The sequence below is a fragment of the Meriones unguiculatus genome, chromosome 6, assembly GCF_030254825.1.
Source record: "Meriones unguiculatus strain TT.TT164.6M chromosome 6, Bangor_MerUng_6.1, whole genome shotgun sequence".
Classification (NCBI taxonomy): domain Eukaryota; kingdom Metazoa; phylum Chordata; class Mammalia; order Rodentia; family Muridae; genus Meriones; species Meriones unguiculatus.
The window spans coordinates 55,358,056-55,384,614 of record NC_083354.1 but is presented as its reverse complement, the minus strand read 5'-3'; the positions used below and the strand labels follow the sequence as shown (position 1 = coordinate 55,384,614).

General features: G+C 38.4%; 1 protein-coding gene and 1 pseudogene across 2 annotated transcripts in view; one reads left to right on the top strand and one right to left on the bottom strand.

Moving 5' to 3' along the window:
* Slc9a9 (solute carrier family 9 member A9) overlaps window positions 1-26,559 on the top strand; it is a 540,735-nt gene that overhangs the window by 311,263 nt on the left and 202,913 nt on the right. For both annotated transcript variants that reach the window (XM_060385517.1, XM_060385518.1), the window contains exon 10: window positions 25,958-26,071. In XM_060385517.1, coding sequence (XP_060241500.1) covers window positions 25,958-26,071 — 114 coding nt within the window. The remainder of the gene's footprint in view (window positions 1-25,957; window positions 26,072-26,559) is intronic.
* LOC132654784 (large ribosomal subunit protein uL30-like) lies at window positions 3,115-3,767 on the bottom strand (annotated as a pseudogene).

Here is a 26,559-nt window from a genome sequence, read left to right as displayed (position 1 = left end):
GTCAAGCTAACCCATTAATCATCTGACCGGACTAACCCATTCATGAAATCAGAGCCTTGATCACCTCTTAATATCTCGTACTGGAGAAAATTTAACATGCGTTTTGAAGGAGACAAGCCATATTCTGCTGATAGCACCAGCTCACAGGATTATTGTAATGGACAAATTAGTTACTATATGTAAAGTGTTAAAAAAAAGAAAAGAGGGGGCTGACATGGTGGAAATTGTATGTGTTAATTGTATACCTTGGGTCAGGTTGTTACTTCATCAGACATTTAACTGATTAAGCAACACTTATTTCTCAGCGGCCTGTAGCCTAGGAAACTCAAGCCCAAGGTACTGACAGTTTTGTTATCTAACAAGGGCTAATTCTCTGGTTTGCAGAGAACTGCCTTCTGGCTGTATTCTCTGATGGCAGACAGAGAAGAAAAGAAGGCTGTCGTGTCTGGTTTTATAAGAGCACCTAAACCTTTACCCCAAGCAGAGAAGACACCCGTTGCATTGGAATTCAGCCCTTCATATGAATTTAAGAAGGACACAATCATTCAGTCTGGGAGATTAATAATTGTGAGCGTAGAAGGACCTTGGATCGCATTTGTTTTCTATCTATATTGCCTTCCTAGGGACCTTATTCAGAATAATGGATTGACATACAGTTGCAGCACAGACTCCCACAGTTTCATCTCACATCTTTATATATCTTCCCTACCTGGGCATGTAAATTTCTAACGGTCTTCTAAACTTTACATTGCCTAAAGCTGGCTCTACCTACCCATCCAAATGCCCATGCAGGCTTCCCTTCCTCACTGAGTGCAATCCATCCTTCCATTTGTTCAGGCCAAACCTTTTGCTATCGACTCTGATTTCTTTATTTCTCATCTACCCTAACTTTATTCTTCAGTGAACACTCTCATGTCTACTTTCAATGCATATTTACTTTCCCCCCTCTGTTCACAGTCCCATCACCACGACTCTGACCTAGGATGCTGAATCTCCCAACTAGGCTATTACGTCAGCCTTCACACAGGCTGTTCTCCCTCAGACCTGGCTTCCTGCAGACTATTCTCAACAAAGCATCTGAATAATGAAGCTATAGCATATGGAGGTCCTCCTGTTCAATTCCTCTAAAACCCTCCAGGACCTTCCCATCTTCCTCAGTAAAAGCCTAAATTCCCATGAAATCCTGCAGGCCCCCCAATAATCATACACTGTGTTCACATTCTGACTGCCTCTCTTTCCATTCCATCTTCATTGTCCTTGGGGCCTTCATACTGCTGCGCAGTCTATCTGGAGTGTTCTAGATACAGGCCTGGCTTATCCCTCACTTTACTTAGATCTAACCTAAGTAGATTTTTTTTTCATTGACATCTTCTTTAAACACTGTCTAAAACCTTAACATCCATCTCCATACTTTACATCTCCTGTGGTGATTGGAAAGAGAATGGCCATACTCAATATTCAAATTTTAATATTGGTGATGAGAGAGAACTAAACTCAGGTTATGGACACGAGTCATGAAAGAGGATATAAAACTACTTGTTTTTCTATTCCGTCACAGATTTTCATTTTTTAGGAGTGGATAAGTGCACAGAAATATATTTAATAGTGAAAGTATAAAATCCAATGTGAAGTTCCACAGCTTCAAAGACTGCTAATATAACTCTATAAAAGCTCATTGCGCTGCATTGACTTTGGGTCTAGTTAATTTTAATGTGTGGTTATTTTTTTTATTTGCAAGTTCTTCATAATAAAGTTTTAATAAAAAAGAAAATAATGCTGATAAATTTCAAGAGCAAAATGTTGAGCAATACATACAACATAGTTTTATTTCTATAACTTTCAAAACATGAAAGTAAAATTAATATTTCAATGTAAACAACAAAAATATAATGGGAATCCAGGGCAACAAAGTGTTCTAAGAGAGTGACTAAAAGGGGATAAAAAATGACAGGATGTGTGGCAATTTTTTCTTTTTAAATTTATTTATTGTTTTATTAATTACAGTTTATTCACTTTGTATCCCAGCTGTAGCCCCTTCCTAGTCCCTTCCCAATCCCACTCTCCCTCCCTCATCTCCTTCCATGCCCCACTCCAAGTCCACTGATAGGGGAGGTCCTCCTCCCCTTCCCTCTGATCCTAGTCTATCAGTTCTCATCAGGCCTGACTGCATTGTCTTCTTCTGTGGCCTGATAAGGCTGCACCCACATCAGGGGGAGGTGATCAAAGAGCACCCCTTACCAGGGAACCTACTTGGACACTGAGATGCCATGGGCTACATCAGTGCAGGGGTTCTAGATTATCTCTATGAATGGTCCTTGACTGGAGTATCAGTCTCAGAAAGGATGCCTGGGCCCAGATATTTTTTTTTCTCTCCTTGTGAAGCTCCTGTCCCCTCCAGGTCTTTCTGTCTCCTTCTTCTTTCGTAAGATTCCCTGCACTCTGCCCAAAGTTCGGCTATGAGTCTCAGCCTCTGCTTTGATAGCCCAGAGTCCCTCAGTGGTAGGCTCCTGTCCTGTTTCCTGTTTTCTCCCTCTTCAGATGTCTATCCTGTTTGCCTTTCTGAATGAGGATTGAGCATCTTACCCAGAGTCCTCCTTGCTTAGCTTCTTTAGGTGTACAGATTTGAGTATGTTTATCCTATATTATATGTCTAATATCCATTTATAAGTGAGTACATACCATGGGTGTCCTTCTGCTTCTGGGATACCTCACTCAGGATGATCTTTTCTAGTTCCTACCATTTGCCTACAAATTTCATGATTTTCTTGTTTTTAATTGCTGAGTAGTATTCCATTATGTAAATGTACCACAATTTCTGTATCCATTCCTCTGCTGAGGGACATCTGGGTTCTTTCCAGCTTCTGGCTATTACAAACAAAGCTCCTATGAATGTGATTGAGCGAATGTTGTATACTTGAGCATCTTTTGAATATATGCCTAGAAGTGGTATAGCTGGATCTTGAGGTAGCACTGTTCCTAATTTTCTGAGAAAGCACCAGATTGATATCCAAAGTGATTATACAAGCTTACATTTCCATCAGCAATGGAGGAGGTTCCTCTTTCTGATGTGGGGCTATTTTAAAGGCAAGTGTTGTGCTATTTTTCTTGGTTTAGTTATGAGCACAGACGATGTTTATTAATTGTCACGGTTACAAATACACCACTTGAGTTCATTTTTCTAATTATCCTGTTGGTTTTGCCTTTACTATTGCCTATTCCTCTACCTTCCTCAAAATGGAGTTTCTTTTCTTTCATTCTGCCTCCTGACAAGACAGTTTGAAGGGCCATGGGAACTTATTTCTTTCCCAGAAGCATTTCCAAACAGTATAAATCTCACTAATCATGTTTTCCATTCAGAGGACACCATAGTCACCACAAGACTGACCAATTAGAGTGATTTGCCAAGGCAATTCATTTCTTATTGATTTTGCCATAACTGCCCTTATAGATTTCCTGCCTTGAGGTTGAGGTCCCTCTACGTGCCACACGATTCCACAGTCCTCAGTGTGTTAGCTGAAGCTCTGTAGGACTTAACAAAGGTTCCACCGAAAGCCTGGCAAAGACAGGGAAGCTACAATACCTTATGACGTTTGGGTTTGCACCACTGATGTCTCTAATTCTGAAGGCCAGTTTCTTGGGTGCATAAACATTGCTGGCTTTTCTTGCCATCCTAGCCATTCTGGTATCATTTCTGGACATTGCCCTATATTCTTGAGATAGTGCTTAGCTTGTTCAATGATTAATTTCCCCCTTGCCTTTTGAATCATCTTTGGGACAAAACTTTTTTAATCAGGTCGCTTTCCCTCAACTCTGATTAATTCTTTTCTTTTTCTCTTAGGAGTTTATGGTACAATAGAAACTTTACTTTTTTCCCCCTGGAGCCCTCTTTGGTTCTAGCTAGTGATGAGCTCATTGCTCTTATTCAACCATGTGTAAATATTTACAGTATCACTCACTCTTACTTTGTAGTTCCATAATTGTTTATAATTGTTCCCTAATGGCTATTCAACAGATAAAACTAATTTTGGATAAAAAAATCTAAAGGGAATAGAAGAAAATTATTAAAGAAACCAACTGGCTGGTAAGACATAGAGATGGTCCAAGCTCATTACTTATTGGGAATTACAAGTAAAACAATAATAATGTCCCTAAGATTGAAAATAATATAGAAGTTGATCATATTTGTTAGTAAAATTTTAGGCAATCAGCTGGTATGCACAGAGAGGGGAGTGATGAGCCATTTTGTAGGGCAGTTTATAGTATCAAACTAATGAAACTAATCATAGGTAAAAATTCCTTCATTATATTTTCAAGATAACATTTTAAAAAAACTTTAAAACATACTACTTTATTGAATATATCTTTTTAGATGAAAATATCTTATATGGTTGAGAATGCATCAAAGTGGGTTCAAAGAAGGCACTATAAACAACAAAAAAATTACTATTGAAGGGCACATACATTGCTTATTTAATTGCAAGTCATTTTATGAAAGAAATAAAATAAAAGCTGCATACCAAAATTTGCTAAATGCAGCTAATTAAATGTAGCATTTAATTGAAATTAAGCATTTATATTCCTTAGTGTTTATATTAGAAACCACAAAAGATTTAACTTTAATGAGGTAAGGTACCAATGTGAGAGGTTAGGAAAAGGCACTCCACACAAATCTAAAGAATGCAGAATTCAGCAAAAAAAGGAATATAAAAGCAGAAATAAAAGAAAGAGAAGATAAAACTACAATAGAGAAGAGCAACAAGGTCAAAGTTGTTCCTTTGACAAAGCCAAGGAAACAGACTATTCTAGACTATTCTAAACAGACTATTCTAATGAGAAAGAGCAAAAAAATAAACATATCTATAAAACAAAATGAGGTCCTCTACAGAGGCACTGTAGAGATTAAAGAGATGAGTGCATCATGAAAAATGAATGCAAGTAAATCTGCAAGTTTAGATGAAACAGCTAATTTTCTAGAAACATAAGCTTTAGCAAACTATCTAAAAAGAAGAAAGGAAATTGAATCAGTAACTAAAACATCCATTCACCAAAACAACAACAAGCCTGGTGTTTTTTAGGTGGATTCAAACTTACAAAAATCTTTCAAGAGAAAAGATGAAGCTGTGATGCACCCACTGTCATCATCAGAGAACTAGCACAATGCACCTGAGATCAAAAATCAAAACCAGTCAGCATCAGTGTCTTGGTTTCTTTTCTTGATTCTGGCATAAAATAGCTCACCTTAGTCTGTCTCACAGTTCAGGGATTCAGTCCATGATGGCAGTGAAACAATGTCAGCAGAAAGAAGCTTGAAACAGCAGGTCACATGACATCACAGCCGGGAAGCAGAGAGGGACAGATGCATACTGATGCTCAGCTCTCCTCCTATGTGTGTGCGGCACAAGATCCCAGCCAGGGAAAAGGGCTGTCTGCAGTGGCAAGCTCCCCACCTCAATTAAAATAATCAGGCTCATCCCTAATCAGCATACTTACAGGCCTGTCTCCCATGTGATTTTAGATCTCATCAAGTTATCACAGTCAGTAATGAAAATAAAACATGTATGTCAATCTCGAAGGCGTAAATTAAGAGGCTTTGGACAAAAATAATGTCAAGCTGTATCAGTCAATGTTTAAAAAGTACTAGCTAATCCAGCTCTGTCCTCTGCATACCCTGGAACTCTAGTCTAACCTATCATAAGTGTAATTTTCCACCTTAACAAATGAAAATAAAAATTCTTTTTTTTTTCCTTTTATTGAAAATAGACCCCTTTATTCTACATACAATACATTTGATTACGGTTTGGCTTCCCCTCCCCCAGCTCCTCCCAGCTCCCCCTCCTTCCCCTTCCATCCAGAACCATAACTTTGGCTCTCCGCTTAGAAGACAAACAGGCACCTAAGAAATAATAACATAAAATAAAGCAAAACAAGTCGGTAAAAGACAAAGACTCGTAAGGTGTGGAAAAAAAAAAAAAAGACCTGACTCAGCAATGGGAGACAAAGAACCTTCAAAGATGTCTTTGAATTCATTCTGTGTTAGCCATCTACTGCTGGACATAGGAACCTATCCTTAAGAGAGGTTTGTTTCCCCAATGAGACTCCCACAGAGAAAACACTTGCATGTAGTTACCAGTTGGTGATAGCTTTGGGGGTAGAGATGGAAGGAAGCCTGTGTCTGCTTCTCCTCTCAGCTCTAGGACCCCATGGAATGGATACCCGTGCAGGCCCTGTAGAGGGTGACACATCCTCTGTGAATTCCTTGTTTGTTGTGCTATATTTCTTGGTGTCCTCCATCCCCTCAAGTTCTTACATTTTTTCCTCTTCTTCCTCCTCCTCCTTAACAGTGTTCCCTGAGACCTGAGAGGAAGGGTTTGATTGAGACATCCCATTTAGGGCTGAGGATCCTAAGATCTCTCACTCTCTGCACGTTGGTCTGGGGGTCTCTCTTTTCATCTGTCTCAGGAGGAAGCTTCTTCCATGATGTCTGAGCAAGACACTGATCTGTGAGTACAGCAGAGTGTTGTTAGGAATCATGCTACATTTCTTTAGCACAGTGGTTCTCAACCTTCCTAATGTTGAGACCCTTTAATTCAGTTCCTCATGTTGTGGTGACCCATAGAATTATCTTTGTCGCTACTTCATAACTGTCATTTTGCTACTGTTATGATCATAATGTAAATGTCTGTGTTTTACAGTGGCCTTAGTCAACCCCTGTGAAAGGATCATTCGACCCCAAAGGGATTTGTGACCCACAGGTTGAGAACCATCAGTTTATTAAGTTTGCCCTCTTTTATTATTTTCTGTGTTTTTTTTTTTTCTCTCCTTTTGGTTTTTAAGCAGCAAACATCCTCGGTATTAATCTTTGTTCTTGCCACATGATTTTCTTACAAGTGCTGAGAAGAATCCTCACTCAGTTCAGGCTTTATATCCTGTATATTTCTGTTATTATATTCCTAAGTGTTCATGAGGAAAGACTATAAAAAGCTGTTCAATCCAGGGGTAAAATGCGTTAAGGGTTCACCTCTTGCTCTCTCCAAAATCTGAAGGTACACCCCATGTCTATATAGGCCTATCCGCATTCACATTTCCAGACACTATTCAGTCCCATAAAACAAGCCAAATTACTGAGCTTCCCAATGGTTGCAACTGATACTAAAGGACCCCAACACTTAATAACATGAAGAACAGTAAAACATACAGATCAAGAAATGAAAATAAACACGATTAATACTTTAAAGAGCTCAAACAGAATACTAGTAATAGGTAGCAGGTATAAAAAGATATTAAACAAATGAAAATGTTAAACTCTCTTTCTAAAGCTCACAAATAGATAATTGACTCTGCACACTTTCATCAACACAGAGTTTGAGCCAGTCAATTAATGGAAAAGTCAGGTAAACCAAAGATTCATTAAAAAAACAAACAAACAAAAAACCCACAAATCTTAGACATTTGCTTCTTCTTTACAATATATATTTTGTTACATTTTTTGATTACTTGGTGTGTTAGTCAGCTTTCCATTACTGTGACAAAACACAGAAGTCAATCAACTTATAAACCATAAAAACAAGCAGCTTATTTTGGCTCACATTTATGGCCACTTGGCTCTATAGCTGGAGCCTTTGGTGGCAAAAGAACATTACAGGAGCATATTGCAAATGCGGTCGTATCACCTCAAGGGAGCTGAGATGCAGAGAGGAACAGACAGACAGCCCCAATGTCCTCTTTCAGGTCACATACATCCTCAACGACTTAATATCTTCCATTAGGTCCCATCCCTCAAAGGTTCCATCATCTCCCAATAGCATTGCAGGCTGAGGATCACACCTCTAAACCATGGTCCTTGGCAGAGTATGGGGCGATTTCAGATATCAGCATTAGCAAAAGACAGTATTTGTGTTAAACATCTGCCTTTTGAATACCAGGTTTCTAACCTGTTTTTATTACACAAAACACCCCTCCCCCATCAACCGGAATGTCTAGTTCTATTTCGCTCACTTTAGGTCTAAGCCAAAAAGCTAGCCATTGACAAAATAATAATATAAGCTAAGAATGGTCCTATACTTAAGTATGTGACATTTTACAGTTGTTTTGCCTACTGCTAATTTAGCAGCATTTGCTAAGCAGCTTAATTGTGTCAAGACTTCTGACATGTTTAATTTAGTTCTGTAAAAAAAAAATCACCTCCCCTGCACACTCTTTTTTAATAAATCGATGTAATGAAATACACAATCACTTATATAAAATGTAATGCAGAGGTAACAAGGGCTGAGTGTTTTAGTTAGTAAAATGAGTGTCTTGCAATCATGAAGACCTGTGTTTGAACTCCCAAACTCACATTAAAAAAAATCAGAGTGTTATAGAGCATGCATGTAATGTTGGAGTAAAAGGACGAGGACAGGGGTGCCAAGACGGGCCAATGCATGGAGCTTGCAGGTCCACTAGCCTTGCTGAGTCAGTGTGCTCCAGTCTAGTGAGAGATGAACTCCAGAAATACGTGGGACAACAGATGACACTTTCGAATGACACTTTAGGTTGTCCTCTGGCCTCTACACACATGTACACGCGTGTCCAACTGCACACACGCAAACATGCATACACACAAATAAACAGAAGTAAACGAGTCAGACACAGAAAGATTGAACGACAAGCATGCCAGACTCTTGTTAACCACAGTACTCACGATGGGGAAACAGAAATACCTATGGATATGGGGAGCAACCTACTGGCTGTCAGTGTTTGGTGTATGTGATTCTAGGAGTCAGCATGTTCTGCAGAAAGAGCGGATGCTTAATTTCACAAGTAGGTACTTCCCAGCACACAAGCAAGGGATTTGGTTAGCATGCAGAGTAATTTTTGATAATTATAAATCCACATATATCCAAGAGAAATTTCTGACAGACCCTTGTTGGTTTACTCTAATGTGCCTAAATACAAAAATAAAATTGCCCATCAAGTCAACAAAACAAGTCTAAGACAGAGCGTTCCTCCAGGGCTGATATAGGCATGCAAAACTTTCATCTGAAAGCAGAATTGCCTTCCCCAGAAACAAAGTGAAAGACCTTCTTACACTATCATAATTCATAATTCTTGACATTTTCTCTATATCGTAGAAGGCTGCAGTAGCTTCGGCTCAACGCGGCTCTCTGAAAGGGAGCTTTATAAATCTCACTGAAAAAGAAAGCTCAATGAAGTTAATGGGTACAAAATAAGAATTTTCTGGAGTTCAACACAAGCGCTGATGATCTACGCTCATTGTGTTTTAACTGTGTGCTGCAGAGAAACGGGCCGAGCAAACCTAATTTTCATCAGCTGTTGATTTATTAGTAGCCATGCCTTCGTGAAAATCATTTGATAGTGGTTCTCAAGTTGAATGGCATTATCCAAATGTCATATTTTTTTATCTTTCATTTCCATTGATTTCTCTGACTTATAAAGACTCTTTCACAGTTTCTACTTTCTCATCAGGCCCAAAAGAATCAATGCTCTGCTCTTGGCTCCTGGCCGTCTATTGAATGACTCTCTGTGGTCCATTCTGCCAGAGTTAAAAAAAAATTAAACTCGGAATCTTCTGAACAATAATGATAATTTTTAACTCTTTGCTTGTAGCTTTTTATTTCCTTACAACCAAATCAATGAACTCTCTAACCACCTAGAGAACAAACGCTAAGAATATTAATATTATTGTTTACATTCAGTGTAAAGTTGAGTTTTATATAAATTCATTATATTTAAGATCATATTGAAAGACCCAGGAAAATATCAATGCCTCCTTTAAATTGTGAAATATTTTCTTCCATGTTTTTCTTAAAACTGGACCCCAGTGCAAAAATTTGACAGGAAATCTGGTCAAGTCAATAGTAAATCAGTTTAATTAGTATTCATATTCTTTTCCCTCAGAAATAAAGACTAGCAGAAGGATGATAAAATAAAATTTTTCTGTAAAGTTCTGGTGCCTGGTATAGAGTTTATGAGTATGTAAAGTTACCATCTTTAGAAAGTTTGACCATAAAAATTTGAATATAACAAATGAGTTAGTATAAATGGTAGTGTTCATTAAAAATAAAACAACAAAGAGCAAGTTCCATTCTTGAGATCTTCAAGTTGATGCTACAAGTAAGTGCAATTTCAGACCCTGGCTTCAACATCTCAATGCAGAACACTGGAGGCAACATTTACACAAATGAGGACTGGTTTGATTCCAGTGTTTCTTATTGATCTGGACAATCTATAGCATTTCAGAGAGAAAAGAGCCAGTCATGAAACACTACTGAATAATGTCCTAAAATGTAGATAATTTAATTTACAGTATTTTTCCTTTTTTATTATCATCATTTATTACAAGTTATTCAATTTGTATCCCATCTGTGCCCTCTCCCTCATCTACTCCTAATCCCATCTCTCTCCCTCTTCTCCCTCTGTGCTCCTCCCCTAGTCCACTGCTAGGGGAGGTCCTCCTCCCCTTCCATCTGACCCTAGCCTATCAGGTTTCATCAGAACTGGCTGCATTGTATTCCTCTCTGGCTTGGTAAGGCTGCACCCCCCAGGAGGAGTTGTTCAAAGAGCCAGACACTGAGTTCATGCCAGAGAAAGTCCCTGCTCCCCTTACTAGGGACCCCACTTGGAGACTGAGTTTATGGGCTACATCTGAGCCTGAATTTTAGTTCCTCTCCATGTATTGTCCTTGGTTGGAGTATCATTCTCTTCAGGGCTCCCAGGGCTCAATTTTTATGGCTCTGTTGGTCTCCTTCTGGAGCTCCTGTCCCCTCCAGGTCTTTCTCCCCATTCTTTCATAAGATTCTCTGTGCTCTGCCCAAAGTTTGGCTATGAGTTCCAGCCTCTGCTTCAAAAGCTTGATCAGTAGAGTCTTTCAGAGGCCACCTGTAGTAGGCTCTTGTCCTGTTCCCTGTCTTCTCCTGATTCCTATGTCTATCGAATTTGTCCTTCTGAATGAGGATTGAGCCTCTTCCCTAGGGTCTTCCTTGTTGTTTAGCTTCTTTAGGAGTATAGATTTTAGTATGTTTATCCTCTATTATGTGGCTAATATCTACTTATGATTGAGTATATACTATGCGTGTCTTTCTGCTTCTGGGTTACCTCACTCAAGATGATCTTTTCTAGTTCTCACCATTTGCCTGCAAATTTCATTATTTCCTTGTTTTTAATAGTTGAGTAGTATTTCATTGTGGAAATGTACCACAATTTCTGTATCCATTCCTCCACTGAGGGACATCTAGGTTGTTTCCAGCTTTTGACTATTACAAATAGAGCTACTACATGGTTGAGCAAATGTCCTTGTTGTATAGTTGAGCATATTTTGGATATATGCCTAAGAGTAGTATAGCTGGATTTCAGGAAGGGCTATCCCTAATTATCTGAGAAATCTCCAGATTGATTTCCAAAGTGGTTGTACAAGTTTACACTCCCACCAGCAATGGAAGAGGGTTTCTTTCTCCACAACCTCTCCAGCATGTGTTGTCACTTAAGTTTTTTATCTTAGCCATTCTGATGGGTATAAGGTGAAACCTCAGGGTTGTTTTGATTTGCATCTCCCTGATGACTAAGGATGTTGAGCATTTCTTTAAATGTACTTTACAGTATTTTAATCAAGGAAGTAGGACTGTGTAGAGACCAAACACAGCATGTGAAGTCTGGGGCAAATATTTGTTGCTACAAGAACACATGATTCTCATGGTGGCCAGAGAACCAGCCATGTCTTAGATGACTGTCATTCAGATGGATGACAAGAACAGGGATGACGATATTCAATTTGAAAGCCTAAAATGGGATTTCATTAGAATTCCTTTCTTTCTATTTTGTTATGGGCTGCATGTTTGTACTCCTTCTTATTCATGTGTTGAAACTGTAATTCCCAATGTAATCGATATTTGGAGATGGGGACAATCAGGAATTTCGTGGCTACATGTTTGTGACAGGAGACAAGAGAGGATTTGCTTCCTCTCTCACTATGAGAAGACAGTCATCCAAAACCAGGACAAGGACCTCATTAGATTCTGCTCTACATGTTCCTTGGACTCGAACTTCCCACCTTGACTTCAAACTTGACAGAAATAAGCATTTGCTGTTGAAGCCACCCAGACTGTGATAAATTTTTATAGCTATCTAGACTGACCAGGGCATGAGCACACATCATGCCTGGCCCCAACTCAAGACTTTACCCTAAGCTAATAAGGAAGATTTAAAGGTACGTAAGCAATGTACTACAGCTAGAGAGAATAATGATGTGTAGAGGAAGATTCCTCAGAACAAACATTGCTGCTCCTACAGGGAATGCTTATGGAGAAGTTAGGCCTGCAGCAGGCATATAGGTGATAGTTATTTCAAATTTATCAAAAACCTAAAACTACTCTTAAAATAGCCCCAGAGCTGTACACACAAGATGAATAATAATAGAATAATTAAATGGGGGTGGAGTAAAAAATGAGTAGAAACCTTTTAAAATTAGTAATGCATGAAGTTTTCATACTAGTGCCTAATATTAATATTAATGTGTCTCTTCACTTATTGAGTGATTTCTTTTAAAAGCACAATCTAATTTTGCAAAAATTATTGTCTCAACATAGTAATTTTCTTTACCTAGTATTTATTGCCCAAACCATGGAAAAACTAATTATGTTATTTCTACAACTTTGTTTTTCCCAGAACCAGTGCTCTCAGATTTTCTGGAAAGTGGCTTCTCTAGGGGAATTATCTGAATGGATCCTTGTTACCATAGCACCCCCACACAAACTACACACCATACACACACACACACAGAGAGAGAGAGAGCCTCAGAGACATTCTATACCCTAGGGCCTTCCTACCAACTACAGCCCTCAGCAAAATATTTATTTCCTAGACTAAGAAAACTGTTGAATGAAAAGGAGCAGTCACCTGTTGTCAAACTGGCTCTTGCTTTTATAAATTCTGAGCAAATTCCTCTGTGATGTCAGAGCCAAGTGAAACACACAACATGATGCTCCATGGTAACTTATTCACCATGAGCCAAAGGGATAAAAGTAGAGAAGTAGTCAATGTGGTTAGGTGGTAAATTTTTTCTGAAACCAAGGAAGGATTTCCAGGAGTTACATAGTCACAAGATGCCATTTGCTTCCTTGTGTAGCATGGTAGTTTGAATAAAAATAATCTCTGTAGTGTCATATATTTGATGCTTGGTCCACAGTTGATGGGGTTCTTTTGGAAGGATTTTAGAGGAGGTGTGTGAACTTTAAGGTGTCAAAAGCCCATGCCCTCTCTCTGTTTCATGTTTATTGTTGGAGAAATTAAGACTTGGGTAGATGTCTGGACTCTACACAGATGGACTCTGTCTGAAATGTTGTGATCCTAAGGCCTGTGTGAATGGATACTTACATTGAAATAGATCTAAGGCCAATCTTATATTGGGACCAATATTTCTGATCCATATCATCAAAATATACATGTTGTGAAGCTGGAAATTTAAGAAATACTCTTCATGGTATCATAACATAAATGTGAGCCTACAGAACCCCGTACTTCAATATAAAAAAAAAAAAAAGAAAGAGAATGTTTCAAGTAGAAAAACCTCCGGAAATGAGAATATCACTATCAGTGTTTAATGGCTAAAGTAATTTAGCAAATTGAAAGAAAACAGCTTTCCCCTTAAGTTATAAGCTGGCGGATTTCAAGAGAACCTGGCTACAGTAGTTGTTCACTATTTATTCAGTTTAATGAAACCCAATTCCTCGAAGCTGTAACTACATTTATTTCCTATATTAACTTTACTGGCTTAATGATGCCTATTTGTCTTCCTAAAATGTGTTGTGTTGTCTTTTTATAGGCTGGGCTTGTGAAGGAGACACGGTTTTTTAAAAGCAAAATTAGATTTAGAAAAGACAATGAAATGCAAAGGGTGAGAGAGGGCTAAGCAGCAAGCAAGAGTGCGTAGACAGCCCGAAACATCTCAAGCAAAAGAAGCATTATAACAAGTGATTATGCGCTGTACTACAGAAAATAGATCATCTCAATGATTTCCCTCCCAGCAGAGGGATCAGAGACAGAACAGCAGCTGTGTCACGTGCATCTTACTTGAGACACTTAAATGATTCATACATATCACCTCTCTACAATGCTGTATGTAGCCGCCATATTGCTCTACAGCCCAGCTTTCTAAACTCTCTCCCACATGGGCGATCCTAGATAAGTGTGAGGGTCATGAATAAATTTGGAATGAGTACACGGTTTCTGATCATTCAACAACCAAAAATCAATTCAGTGAAATGCATAATGAGTCCAGGTGGTGTCTGGGAGCGTTCACCTCAGGAGCATTGTGCAACTTCATTGCAGCCTTGGTTCCAAACACATGACCCACACTTTGCACTAAGCATGCCTCAAACCAGGCAGTACAACCAATGGTGCCTGAAGTCCTTCTGCTCAGACTCAACAATGTTGTATATCATGAACTGCACCTTAGAAATATAATGATTTAATTACAGAAAATAAAGATGAAGTGTTCTCCTGCAATCTCTATGTATGTCAATTGACTATATCTTTAAATTTTATTGTGTTACCATATTGGTTTTAAAACTGCTATTGAGTTGCTGACTCAAGTTTCTTAAAAAGTCATTCAATGAATTTTGGCTTGAATTAGGACAAGATTTCCAACAAATTCTGAAATGACTAGATATTTCTGCATTTTGTATCATTCATATGTAAAATGGCACGTTCAGCATTGATGATGATGAAAACTCAAATTGTTGACCAATTCTAAAAATGCTGAAGGTTGTCTTCATCCTGCAGTATCAGCTGTTCAGCCAAGACTTACTCCCTTACATAAGAATAAACAAGTGTATTCATATCCTTACTATGCAAAATTGCTTTAATCTTTCTGTGTTCAAATAAAATCATGTCAAAGAATTGTTTTAAAATCCATTCCCTTATGGATCCCTACAATTGCATTTTATATACCTTTATGTGTTCAAAGTCCTGTAAAATTTCTTATGTGGAAAAAGATGATGTAGAAAAACTTAAGTCTCCATGCAAAGCACAATGGAGGTCTGGGGTTTCTGCAGAAGAAATGATGAGTCAGAAAGGGCTCATTCAAGAGGGAGATTAGTCTTCAAATCAGCAAGAGATTAGTTTCCTCTTGTTTGATAAAGGGTTGGGCACTGTGGATAGATGGATTTAACAGACACTTCAGAGAAAATAAGTGTTCCTAAAGTCACTCTTAATCAGACTCCATTAATTGACAAAAATAAATTAATTGATTAAAAAGTAAATGTTGGCCAAATTTACTTCATTACATTAAAAAATGTAAGTGAAAACTCTCTGGTCAGAGTCTCATGTAGGGTACCTTCCCTTCCAACCATAGAGCTGTTCCAATGAACAAACAAAATGTGGGTGTAAAAATATGCCTCTCAGACTCTGAAGTACTGAAAATGCTCACTATTTGGTGTTTATGATCAAGCATCATGCTACCAGACCTGGATAGCCACACAGGTTTACACAAGCAGGCTAAGCCTAAACTCATGATAATTCCATTTATCTCAGTCCTGTGTTTCAATTGAACAAGTAGTCCATGCCCTGGATTGAGTCTTGCCAACTGTAACATAAGAACAATAGTGCCATATCATGGGTTCAGGTCCTCACAACCTAACTTGCTTGCAAATAACCTTAAGTTAAATTCGTTAACATCTGCTCGCATGTTAGGTTCTACAAATATTGGAGCTCCTTCAGTGCTGTTATTATTTTAGATGTATTATGATTAGAAAGATCTCCTAGGAATGCACTTTACCAGAACATAACTAAGAACTTTTGCCTTCATGAGAAATCCTTTGCTTTGTGCTAAAATAGTTCTCAGAAGGTCCCACGGGTAAAAACCTTCATGACATCTCATCTTTTATGCCACAGTCACAAGGATGACTGGGTCACTTTGGCACAATTCCTCAGTATGTAAAACTAAGCAGTTATAAAATACTCTTGAATACAACTCTATTTTTTCAATACTTCACTATAATGGCCATAATTTTCACAGCGCAGTGGTAAAACAAGCAAGCAAACAAAAGAACTCACTTAAGCCCCAGTTTGTTGAAATACACTCAACAGTATTTATTGACTAGTGAAAACTGAAATATTTTCCACAGAAAGCTCCAATGAGTCCATAGAACAGCCCATAAAGTGCTTGCCATGTACTTTGAGGGCCTAACATCCATCCCCCAACCCACGTAACAAAGCTTTGCACACGAAGGTAGAGACTGGATGATACTTGAGGCTTGCTGGGTGTTTGGCCCAATGGACTCAATCCCATTGAAGGGATCTGCCTCTAAAAACAATGCAGTAGGCTCCTAATCAAAAATACCTGAAGCTGATCTTTTGCTTTCACCTGCACACACATATATACCAGCACACAAACACATACACAGAGAGCGAGGAGGAGAGGGAAAGAGAAAGAGGAGGGAGAGGGAGCATGAGATCCCAGTGAAGAAAATAGACACATTTTCTAAACAGGTTGTTAAATACATTAATTCTTGAATAAAATTCTAGAGAAAATAAGATAACAGTTTTAGTCTTCATTTCATCTTTCTTGCAATTCATTCTTCGGATTCTTTCATGTCCTGTCCTTGTGCTGGTTAGACTTTGTCAATTTGATACAAACTAGGAAGAGGGAACCTCAGTTGAAGGATGGTCTCCATCAGACTGGCCTGTGGGGACATTTTCTTCATTAATGATTGATGTGGCAGGGCCCAGCCCACTGTGGATGGTGCCACTCTGGGAAGGTGGCCCTTGGTTGTCTAAAATATGTGACCTGAGCAAGCTATGGAAAGTAAGCCAGTAAGCAGTTTTCCTCAGAAGTTGGTCTCTGCTCTTGCTCAAGTTCCTGCCCTGACTTCTCTCAGTGATGGACTGGGGTGGGTATGAGGAAGCCAAATGAGCCCTTCCTACCCCTAGTAGGTCTTGGCCAATATTTTATCACAGCAAGAGAAAGCAAATTAGAACACTCAATGCGGTAGTTTGAATAGATACAGCTCCTGTAGGCTCATGTGTCTGAATGCTTGGCCACAGGGAATGGCAATATTAGGAAGTGTGGCCTTGTTGGAGAAAGTGTGTCACTGTGGAGGCTTTGAGTTCTCATATATGTTCAAGCTGTGCCCAGTGTGACACACAGTCTCTCCTTGTTGCCTGTGGATTAAGATATAGAACTCTCAGCTCCTTCTCCAGGACCATGTCTCCTGATGCTGCCATGCTCCCCGTCATGATGATATTGGACTAAACCTCTGAAACTGTAAGCCAGCCCCAATTAAATGTTTTCCTTTACATGAGTTGCTTTGGTCACGGTGTCTCTTCACAGCAATGAAACGTTAATTGAGACAATCAGTCAAAATGAATTTCAGTGCCTTTCTTTAGATCGCTACATGAAAATCATTAGATTCCCTTAAACTGTCCTAAGACTAAGAGATGTTGAGGAATTCATGAATTTAAATTAATATTTTAATGTTTGTGAATTTAAATTAATATTTAAATATTTGTGGATTCAAATTAATATTCATCAACTAGGTTATACTGAGCTGTGTAAAATTTTTCCACGTGAATCATGATAGTGTGATCAAATTTCCTCCTTTGGAACAAACAGGAAACTGTCTGTGAGGATTAGTGACGAATGTGTTTCAGAAGACAGGCAACTTCTTAAGTTCTTAGTAGGTGTACACTACATAGCTCTTGCCAACTAACTCTGCGTATTGCCTCGTGAGTGTTCCTAGAACATGATTTGGTGAGTCAATGTGTTGCTTGATGGACTTGGGAACTGCTATCACAAACTTCCAGAGCATTTAAACATCCTGCTCTCTTGGCGGCTTTATTGTTTCCTGCTGCTTGTTGGCACTGTTAGCCTGCTTTTCCTCCCCCGAAGAACAGCTCTGCTCAGTGAAGATTTCTCTGAACCTGGACCACCTACAAAATTTTATATGCTGTGAAGACATGCAAACGAGATAGATATTGTTTGTTATACTGATACATAAAAAGTTACATCAAGTTTTTTTGTTTTTTTTCCCCCACTGGCCGTGAGTGGAAAAGACATACGTTAGATGTTTCATCGAATTATGGGTTGAGTAGTTTGAAATTTGTTGCTGATGTTAATATTACGGGCTTTGGGATGAAGCCTTTTCTGTTTTTCTTTGTTCATTAATTTTTGCCTAACGTGGCCGGTTATCCTATTTCCTCAGTGATTGACTACCTGAGGCCTGACTCAGGCAGTGACGTTTTAATAGTCAAATTGGACTTGTCTGACGATGGGCCCGCTGTAGGGTCCCCTTCGCAACATCTTCAGGAGGTTTTGCCTGTGACACAAAATTGAATTCGCCCACAGATTTTCATTAAGCGCCTCAAGAAGGAAATAATTACCATGCCTGTTCGTTCAGCCCATGATGTTACAAGCTGGAGCTAGACAGAGGAGTGCTAATCAGCACGCTGCCGTGTTATTAAAGGAACCTTTTCAAAATGCTAACAACCGTCACAATTTAAAATAAGTGAATCTATCAGATTGTCAAAGGTTTTTAAAAATTGATAAAAATGAATGTTGGCAGGAGTGTGGAGAGAAGGGTACCCTCTACAGAACGAGCAGAGATGCAAATTGCCTCATTCTTTCTGAAGGGCAGGCTGGTGGGATGCTTAAAACGGAAAATTAATGGATCTCCGCTGACGGAGAGGCCCATGTCAGGAAATTTACCTGAAGAGTAATCACTCACCAGGGACAGGAGACTGTGCAAGGATGCTCCGGGCAGCATTGTTTATAAGTGAAAAGATCTGAAAATAACCAGGGGCCTGGCTAGCAGTACAGTGAAATCAAATTTGGTAGGAGGAAAGAAACAGAGGGAGGGATGGAGTGCCACCATTAAGGACTGCATCACACCTTCAAATTCAGTTGCATGGAAAGAGGCTTTTGAAATACTATTGCGTTATCTGTACAAATACAAACATCGCTGAAGCTATCTATGTGAGATGTGCATAGAGTCATCCAGTGTTACTTACGCTGACTACATGTCTGCGCTTAGAGGAACCGAGAGACCACTGCTCTACACAAGGAGAAATGCTGTTGTGTTGCTGTCTCCTTCTCTACACTGAAAAGCTTTCAAAGAAAGTAGGAAGTACACTAGAAACAGACGAGGTAACTTCCTGGTAACTTCCCAACAAAACAGAGACATGGGCTGGCAGAGTTAAAACGCCTGGAAAGATTCTTATTCTACTTTAGTACAGTGATTCTAATTTCATTTAATTTTTTAAACTGTGAAAGTAAGAGTCACTTAGTAAAACAAATATTAAGGGAACCCTTTATAAAATGTGACTACATTCAGATGGATAAAAGCATATCATGTATTTCCTCTGTTTGCCTTTCATTGCTTAACAATATTCCCTGAGATGTCTACCATTACATCAACATATGATTAGCTAACCGTTTATTTATTTATTTATTTATCTCTATTTATTTATTTATTTGACAGTTCCATGGGTATCGAGAGAGAAATTTAATGATTTTTACCCTACTACCCTCTCTCATCCTCTCTTCATCTTCTGCTGAAGCCATTTCTTCTCCCCAAGAAGTCTCTCTCCTGCTTTCACATCTTTTTTGGCGTTTCTTATATTTGTTTGTTTTTCCCTTATAATATTTCCTGATTAACCATTACATACAAAATCAGAGATGACTTATTGAAGAACCCAGAGTTGGATTTGCCTTCTTTATATAAATTGCTGGAGTGTGTTTGAGTATAACAAGCAAGTTAGGAATCATTTAATTCATGTCTTTTTCCCCCTGCATTGCAAAAGAACTTTAAAGAAATTAAGAAAAAAACAAACGCTAGAAATAAATGAATAAGAATGCCTGCAGATACAGAGATGACTAACTGGTGATGATGTAAAGCTAAGTGAAGCAAGCATTTAATTTCTTATATTTTGTTATGTTCTTTCTTTCTCCAAATTAGCCAATGTGTACTGTAATCTATCCTGTGTCAACACAAAAACACAATTCTCACCTCAAAAAGGGGTAAGAGATAGCTTATTCTAGGGTCAACTATAAATGACCAGGGACACAGAATTAGGTTACTCCAAATTCCGTGTTCCAGTATGAGAGCAGTTTCATGAAGTTTTTAGAACAGATCAAAAAAAGTCATGAATCAGGGTACTTGTAAAATTCATTGCATAGGCGGTTTCAGCAAAGCAAAGAAATTTCATCTATAGGCCTCAAATGCTACATGATGAATCTTAGCCTTTTGATTGGTGAAAACTACGGTTTTGTTAAGTTAATTTATTCCAAAAGTTTTTGTGTGTTAATCAGAGAATGTTAGGTCCAGCACAGAGGTGGATAAGGGATGGCTATTGGGCTAGTAATAGCCCAAGATAAATTGTAATTAGGCTCTGAAACTCCAGCATTCTAGCATCTCATCACTGAAGTTGTGATCAGTTTATCTGTCTTTGCAGACACAGCTTAAATCACCCTTTATAGACACAACTTCTTTGCAGAAACTCACACCTAAAAACCAACCTTTTCCTTACTTGTATTATAAAACAGCAATTTCTCTCTGAATTGGTATACATTTTATTGTAGCACAAAATAAAATGTAATGAAATTGACAGGAGTGGCTGACAAAAACATGATTTTTTTTTTACCTTGAGAAATATATATGCAAGAATAGCAGTGGCTGAGGAGAGCTGTAGCTGGATAGTCAGGAGAGCTCTCCTTCAGAAAGCTGGGTGACATACAAATAACAGCTATCTGGAAAGTTTAACAGGGTTCCAGGATTTCCAGGACTTGAGAGGCCATGCTACTAAATAAAGACAAATTAAGATAAAGAATGTTATGGGTAAATAATAAAAAAGACGGGAGAAATAATGTATTGGGAGATAAGTGCAATACAGAATAATCAGAAAGGCTGAAGGCAGATCTTGAGAGCATTCATCAAACTTGCCAGCAATAAAAAGGTTTATCAAGAAAGAAGCTGGAAATTACCTATATTGGAGAGGATGCATCATGATAAGCACTGTACTATTAGCAATATTATGAACAACTGTATGCCAATAGGTAAGAATATGCAGATCACAGAAACAAATAGGGATCCTGACTCATCATATCCGCATCTACGACATAATTACCTCTAATTTAAACTCTTTCTACAGATAAAACTGTTGCCCCCGAATTCTTCTGAGCACTTAAAGAAGAGCATGGGAACCTTGTTTATGATCTTTAACTACACACTGGATGCCTTGTCCAGCCTCAACCACAGATGATACACACTTGTATGTCTTGCACCGCTTTACCTACACAAGACAGACACTCCACCGCCAACACAGAGATAGCAAACCAAATTCAGTAACGTCTGAAAAAAAAAAAAAGCATCATAACTAATTGAGCTTTCCTGCTGACATACAAGAATCCTCTGTACCATATGATCATCTTAGTAAGTATGCTGGTTATTTGTCAACTTGACATAAAGTAGGGCCACCGAGGGAGAGAGAAGTGCTACTGAGAAATTGCTTTCATCGAATAGGCCTGTGGACATGTCTGCGAGGCTTTCTTTTTTCTTTCTTTTTTTTTTTTTTGATTAACGATAGATGTGGGAGGGCTCAGCCCACTGTGGGCAGTTCTACCCATGGGCAGGTGGCCCTAGGTGGTATCAAAAAAAATGCCACTATACTGCACTCCTCTATGATCTCTGCTTCAGTTCCTGTCTCCACGTTTCTGCCCTGGGTTCGTGACCTGACTTTCCTCTCCATAAAGGACTGTGACAAGGAAGTCTAAACCAAACTCAAATCTATCCTCCTCAAGTTGATGTTGGTCAATGTTTTATCATGGTAATAAAAAGCAAGCTAATACAATTAAGCAAAAGAAATTACTTATGAAAATCAATACATTGTTGTCTTGTTTTAGGTCTTTATTTCTAATACATAGAAAACTGAAGGGAGATTTATACTAAGTAAGTTACTCTGAACTTGATAGAAAAGCATTGTACATTGTCCCTTTGGGATTAAAACTAAGACAAAGATAGCCTTAGTGTCATATATATTCTATACTGTATCAGAGGTCTTGACAATTGTGATGAAACGAGATCAACAGATACAAAGAATGCCAAATGCACAATGACTGTAAAGGAAAACAATCAAACTTACTTTTACTTGAAAGCAACATGGTTTTTAAAGTCTAAAAACAATCTACCACTATAGTACGAAAATCGTTACATTAACAGGGCCCTAAATAAAATATCTGTTTAAAAATTAAATATATATACATATACATATATGAATCTAGCAATAAAAAATAGAAAGTGAACTTAGATATGTTATTTAGAATAGCAACAAATCACATAATAGTTGTAAATGTAAACAAAATATTCATAAAAAAGTTATGAAAAAATTAAAGATGGTCAAAGTAATGATAAAGATAAAGAGTGTTCATGGATTGATTTTTGAGTTTTAAAGCTAGAGTTTATCCACACTAATCTAAAAATTCAATGATTTCCAACTAAAATATCAGTATGCTGTTTTGTTCAAATTGATGGTTTGAAGCTTCAAGATGGTTCTTAGCTTCAAATGTCAAGAGGCAAAAATGTGAATTCAAAAAAAAAAACATAAAAGAGAGAAAAAGCCTAAGTGTTGGCAGGAATTCATAGCAACTGGAAATGCTGATGGATGCATAAGTTGGTACCACCATTTTGGAAGACTGCATGGCACTCCATCCCAATAATTCTTCAGAAAGGCAAACATGTAGTAGCAAAACTCATCATTGCTCCAAACTGAAACAACACAAATGTCAACCTATACTAGTATAAATCAGTAGATTATGAAATAACATAATTAAAAAATTAATTAAAAAATTAATAAATATTCTATTGAATAGTAAATGACAAAGTGGACATATTGTCCAATTTTTTCCATACAAAACTGAAGAATAGAAAAAAACGTTAAATGTGTGTATATATATATGTGTGTGTGTGTGTGTGTGTGTGTGTGTGTGTAAGTTTTAATAGCTCTCCTGAGTGAGGAAGTATGACATGGAAGAGGAACGAGACTAACTGTGGGTCCTGGCAATCCTTTCTTAAACTTCAAATTGTTGACATGTGGTTTATGTGCCACACATACATTTCTGAGTAATTAAGGATCAATAAAATTATCTTTACATATGTAAAATCAAGAAAATTCTGAATAACCTAGAGCACGGGATCAGGCCAGCTCTATGGACTATTGTACTGTGTTATGAATCAATGTTACGTGAAAAGACTGTGGGAGTTTCACAGAACAAGCATCAGTGGGAACAAAGAAACAGATCCAGAATAAACTTAAGAGCAGAGTGTAAGTTTTGTGCTGTGTGCTGTACAAAGATGTTTATAATGGGTTACAATAAGCCGAGTGGATAAATCAAACTAAAATTCAGCATTATCAAAAGGAAGAAAATCTGTCAAGCAAACACTTTAAAACCAGAGACCCAAAGTAAAATGAACACTTAAAGGCCTTTGTCATAGCTCAAGTAACAGAAAGAATTGACGTGTCCCATGTGCCTTGTTCTCTCTTTAAGATAAGTAGCAATAGGCAAGAATAATAGACTTTCTTATTATCCTAAAAGGGGTCAGGAAATTGACCCCATACGTTTTAGAGCAGAAAACATCTTGATTTGTGCTTTGGGAGAAGTTGGATAAAAGACCTTAAATAGAATGACCAAGAGTTCAGCTTCCCTCTCAGCCATTTCCTGTGATCACAGATGGCAGTGGGTGGCTTCTGCCAGCATCCTTCTGACTTCTTATCCAGTGAAAAGGTGGGTGTTATCATCCCAGCACTTTGTTCAATAGCCCTGTTGAATTGCTTTGGCTCCAAATATACCATACCCATTTTGGATCAAATGGGATGTGTGGGAAAATACATGGGTCTGAGTTATTTGGTCCAGAATTCTATGATCCACATCCAAGCTAGGGGGGTTTCAGAGGCCATAGAGGCTATGGAGAATATACTAGACTCTAAAAGGAAACTGGAGTGACCACACAGAGGAGGATGAATACATTTCTGGTTGCAAAATGTCCTCTCTAAGGTGAAATACACTTGGAGTAGGTGCAGGAAAGACAGTTTGAACTTTACCTGGATATTTGTTTGTCTGTGTTAAGAACTAGAGTGCTGCTAAGAACTTGATGCGTTTCCATCCCCACCCCCCAAATTCAGGTATTGGACCCAGGGTGATGCTACATGAAGGTAAAGGCTTTGGTACATAGTAAGGTCCTGATGGTGGATCCCTAGTGATTTTAATCAGTGTCCTTTTAAGAATAGAAACAAGAAAAATGGACTCCTCGTGAGAGCTTACAACCAGCAGGGGTAAATGAGAAAGGGGACCTTCGCTAGCACCAAATCAGCTTCCGCTTTGATCTTGTACATCTCAACCTCGAGAATTATGGGAAACAAACTCCTATTGTTTAATCCAGGCAGACTAAATCGTTTGTTAGGGCAGCTCACACTGGTTAAAATGATGTTCAAATCTTGCTTTGGGGAAAAGTAAAAGCATAATGAGGTAACAAAAGGTTCTCCATCTTCTGTATTCCCTAACCCCATAGTTTAAGTTTTCGGTAGTTACTTAAGTGACAGCATTTGTTTACATTAGCTGTCCCAGAGCATAAGCAGAATTTTCACAGAAATTTATGATGGCTGCCGCTGTCGAAAGACCAGCTTGTTCCGAAGGAGCTGTGTCTTTTTTAATCCTTTCTTTCTATTACTGGTTTTAAATAATGTTTCTGACAAGATCCTGCTTCTCTTTCTGTCAACTGTCAGTGCACAGGTATTGAGAATTATTTGTGGGGCCGTAAATACATTACATGAAAAAATAATGAGTCCTTACAAAGTCGGGAGCAATGCCTCGAGACACATTTACCTAACATGATTTATGTGGGTCCGGGAATGAAGTTTCAGAAACTTCCAAATGGAAAGCCTGGATCATAAAATAAACTCTCTTCCAGATCAGACTCTGGTACAGCCCCTGGCCACATTTTTCTTTTACTTTTAATATGGAAGTCAGAAAATGGTTTTTATGTTCAACTTAAATTGTTTAGTTAATGGTCTAAGAATAACTCAAGGGAGCACCCCCTCAGCATAACATGTTATTACTCCATTCTTCCAACTGAATTTGATGTATCTATTGTGTTCTTGCTGCAGAAGCTGATCCCTGGGATTAATCATCCCCTTTACTAGCTAGAAATGGTAGACATTTAATGGATATACCTACATCAGTCAATTTAATGAGTCTCATTGTCTAGGGGTTGAAATAAACTAATCATTCTAATGTTAAAATATAATTGATGTTCATATTCATTCCAAGTTTTTCAGGTTTGTCTCTCCTGCCTGCCTGGAGAGGCTAATTTAGTTTTAAGCTGCTTTTCTATCTATCTATCTATCTATCTATCTATCTATCTATCTATCTATCTATCAATCTTTCTTTCTTTCTTTCTATCTATCTATCTATCTAATCTATCATCTACCTATTTATATATCTATCCATCTACCTATGTACCTCTTTCTCTTTTTCTCTTTCTCTCTCATCTTTCCATCAGGATCCTGGAACTCAAGTGCCTCTACTGGTTGAGGTGCAGACAGGCTAAACAATTCTTTGTTTGCATCATTTACTACAGGACAGCTTGAGCAAGCTACTTGGCTTCCATTTCCTTAGCTGGGAACATTTTGTCATCATAGTAGGAACTGTTCTGTAAAAAAGATCATGCCAGTTAATACCACCTGAGGTATTTCTGGAAGCCTGACAGTTGAAAATAATAGGACGCTGACATGGCTGTGGCATAAGTCACCGGACAAAGAACCAGGCAAGCCAACTGACCCAAAAGCAGGGGCTCAAGGCCAAAGTGGTAGTTTGCCGAACGGAGCTTGCCCAGTCAGTCATCAAGGTTGCAATAAATAAGCTGTACACAAACCTGAGTTATAATCAGTGGGTTTTTGGTCTCTGTTTTGTTTTCAGCTGTTTGAATTTATGAACTTCCTGGCTGAGAATGTCATCTTCTGCTACATGGGCCTGGCTCTGTTCACCTTCCAGAATCACATTTTTAATGCTCTTTTTATACTTGGAGCCTTTGTATCCTTTGAAGAAAAAAAAAAAAACGGAAAAATATTCAAACATTTTTCCTAGTAGGGCTTTGAAAGCATCATAGGGCTGAGCATGACCGTTGTAGTTTCAACATCAGAAGCGTTGTGCCCATGCAAGTTTATTTCCAGCAAATAACACCTTCTGGGATGACGGCGTTAGCTCAGCCGGTGAAGGATTTGTCTTACAACCGTGAGGACCACAGTTTGATCCCCAGAACCAAAAAAAAAAAAAGCTGGCCGAAGTGAAACATGCCTATAATCCCAGTTCTGGCAAAGGCATGCAGAGCTCTAGGATTTGCGGGTCAGCCAACATACTCTGACAAGTGAGTTGCATGCTTTCACATATGCACACATGCACACGTGCACACACACACGGGGGGAGGGGTGCACTCCTTCTGTAGGGCTGGAGTAGGAGGCATTTCCCCACAGATATCTAGCCACAGGGACACTGAACAGTTACAAAGGTCCCTCAGATAG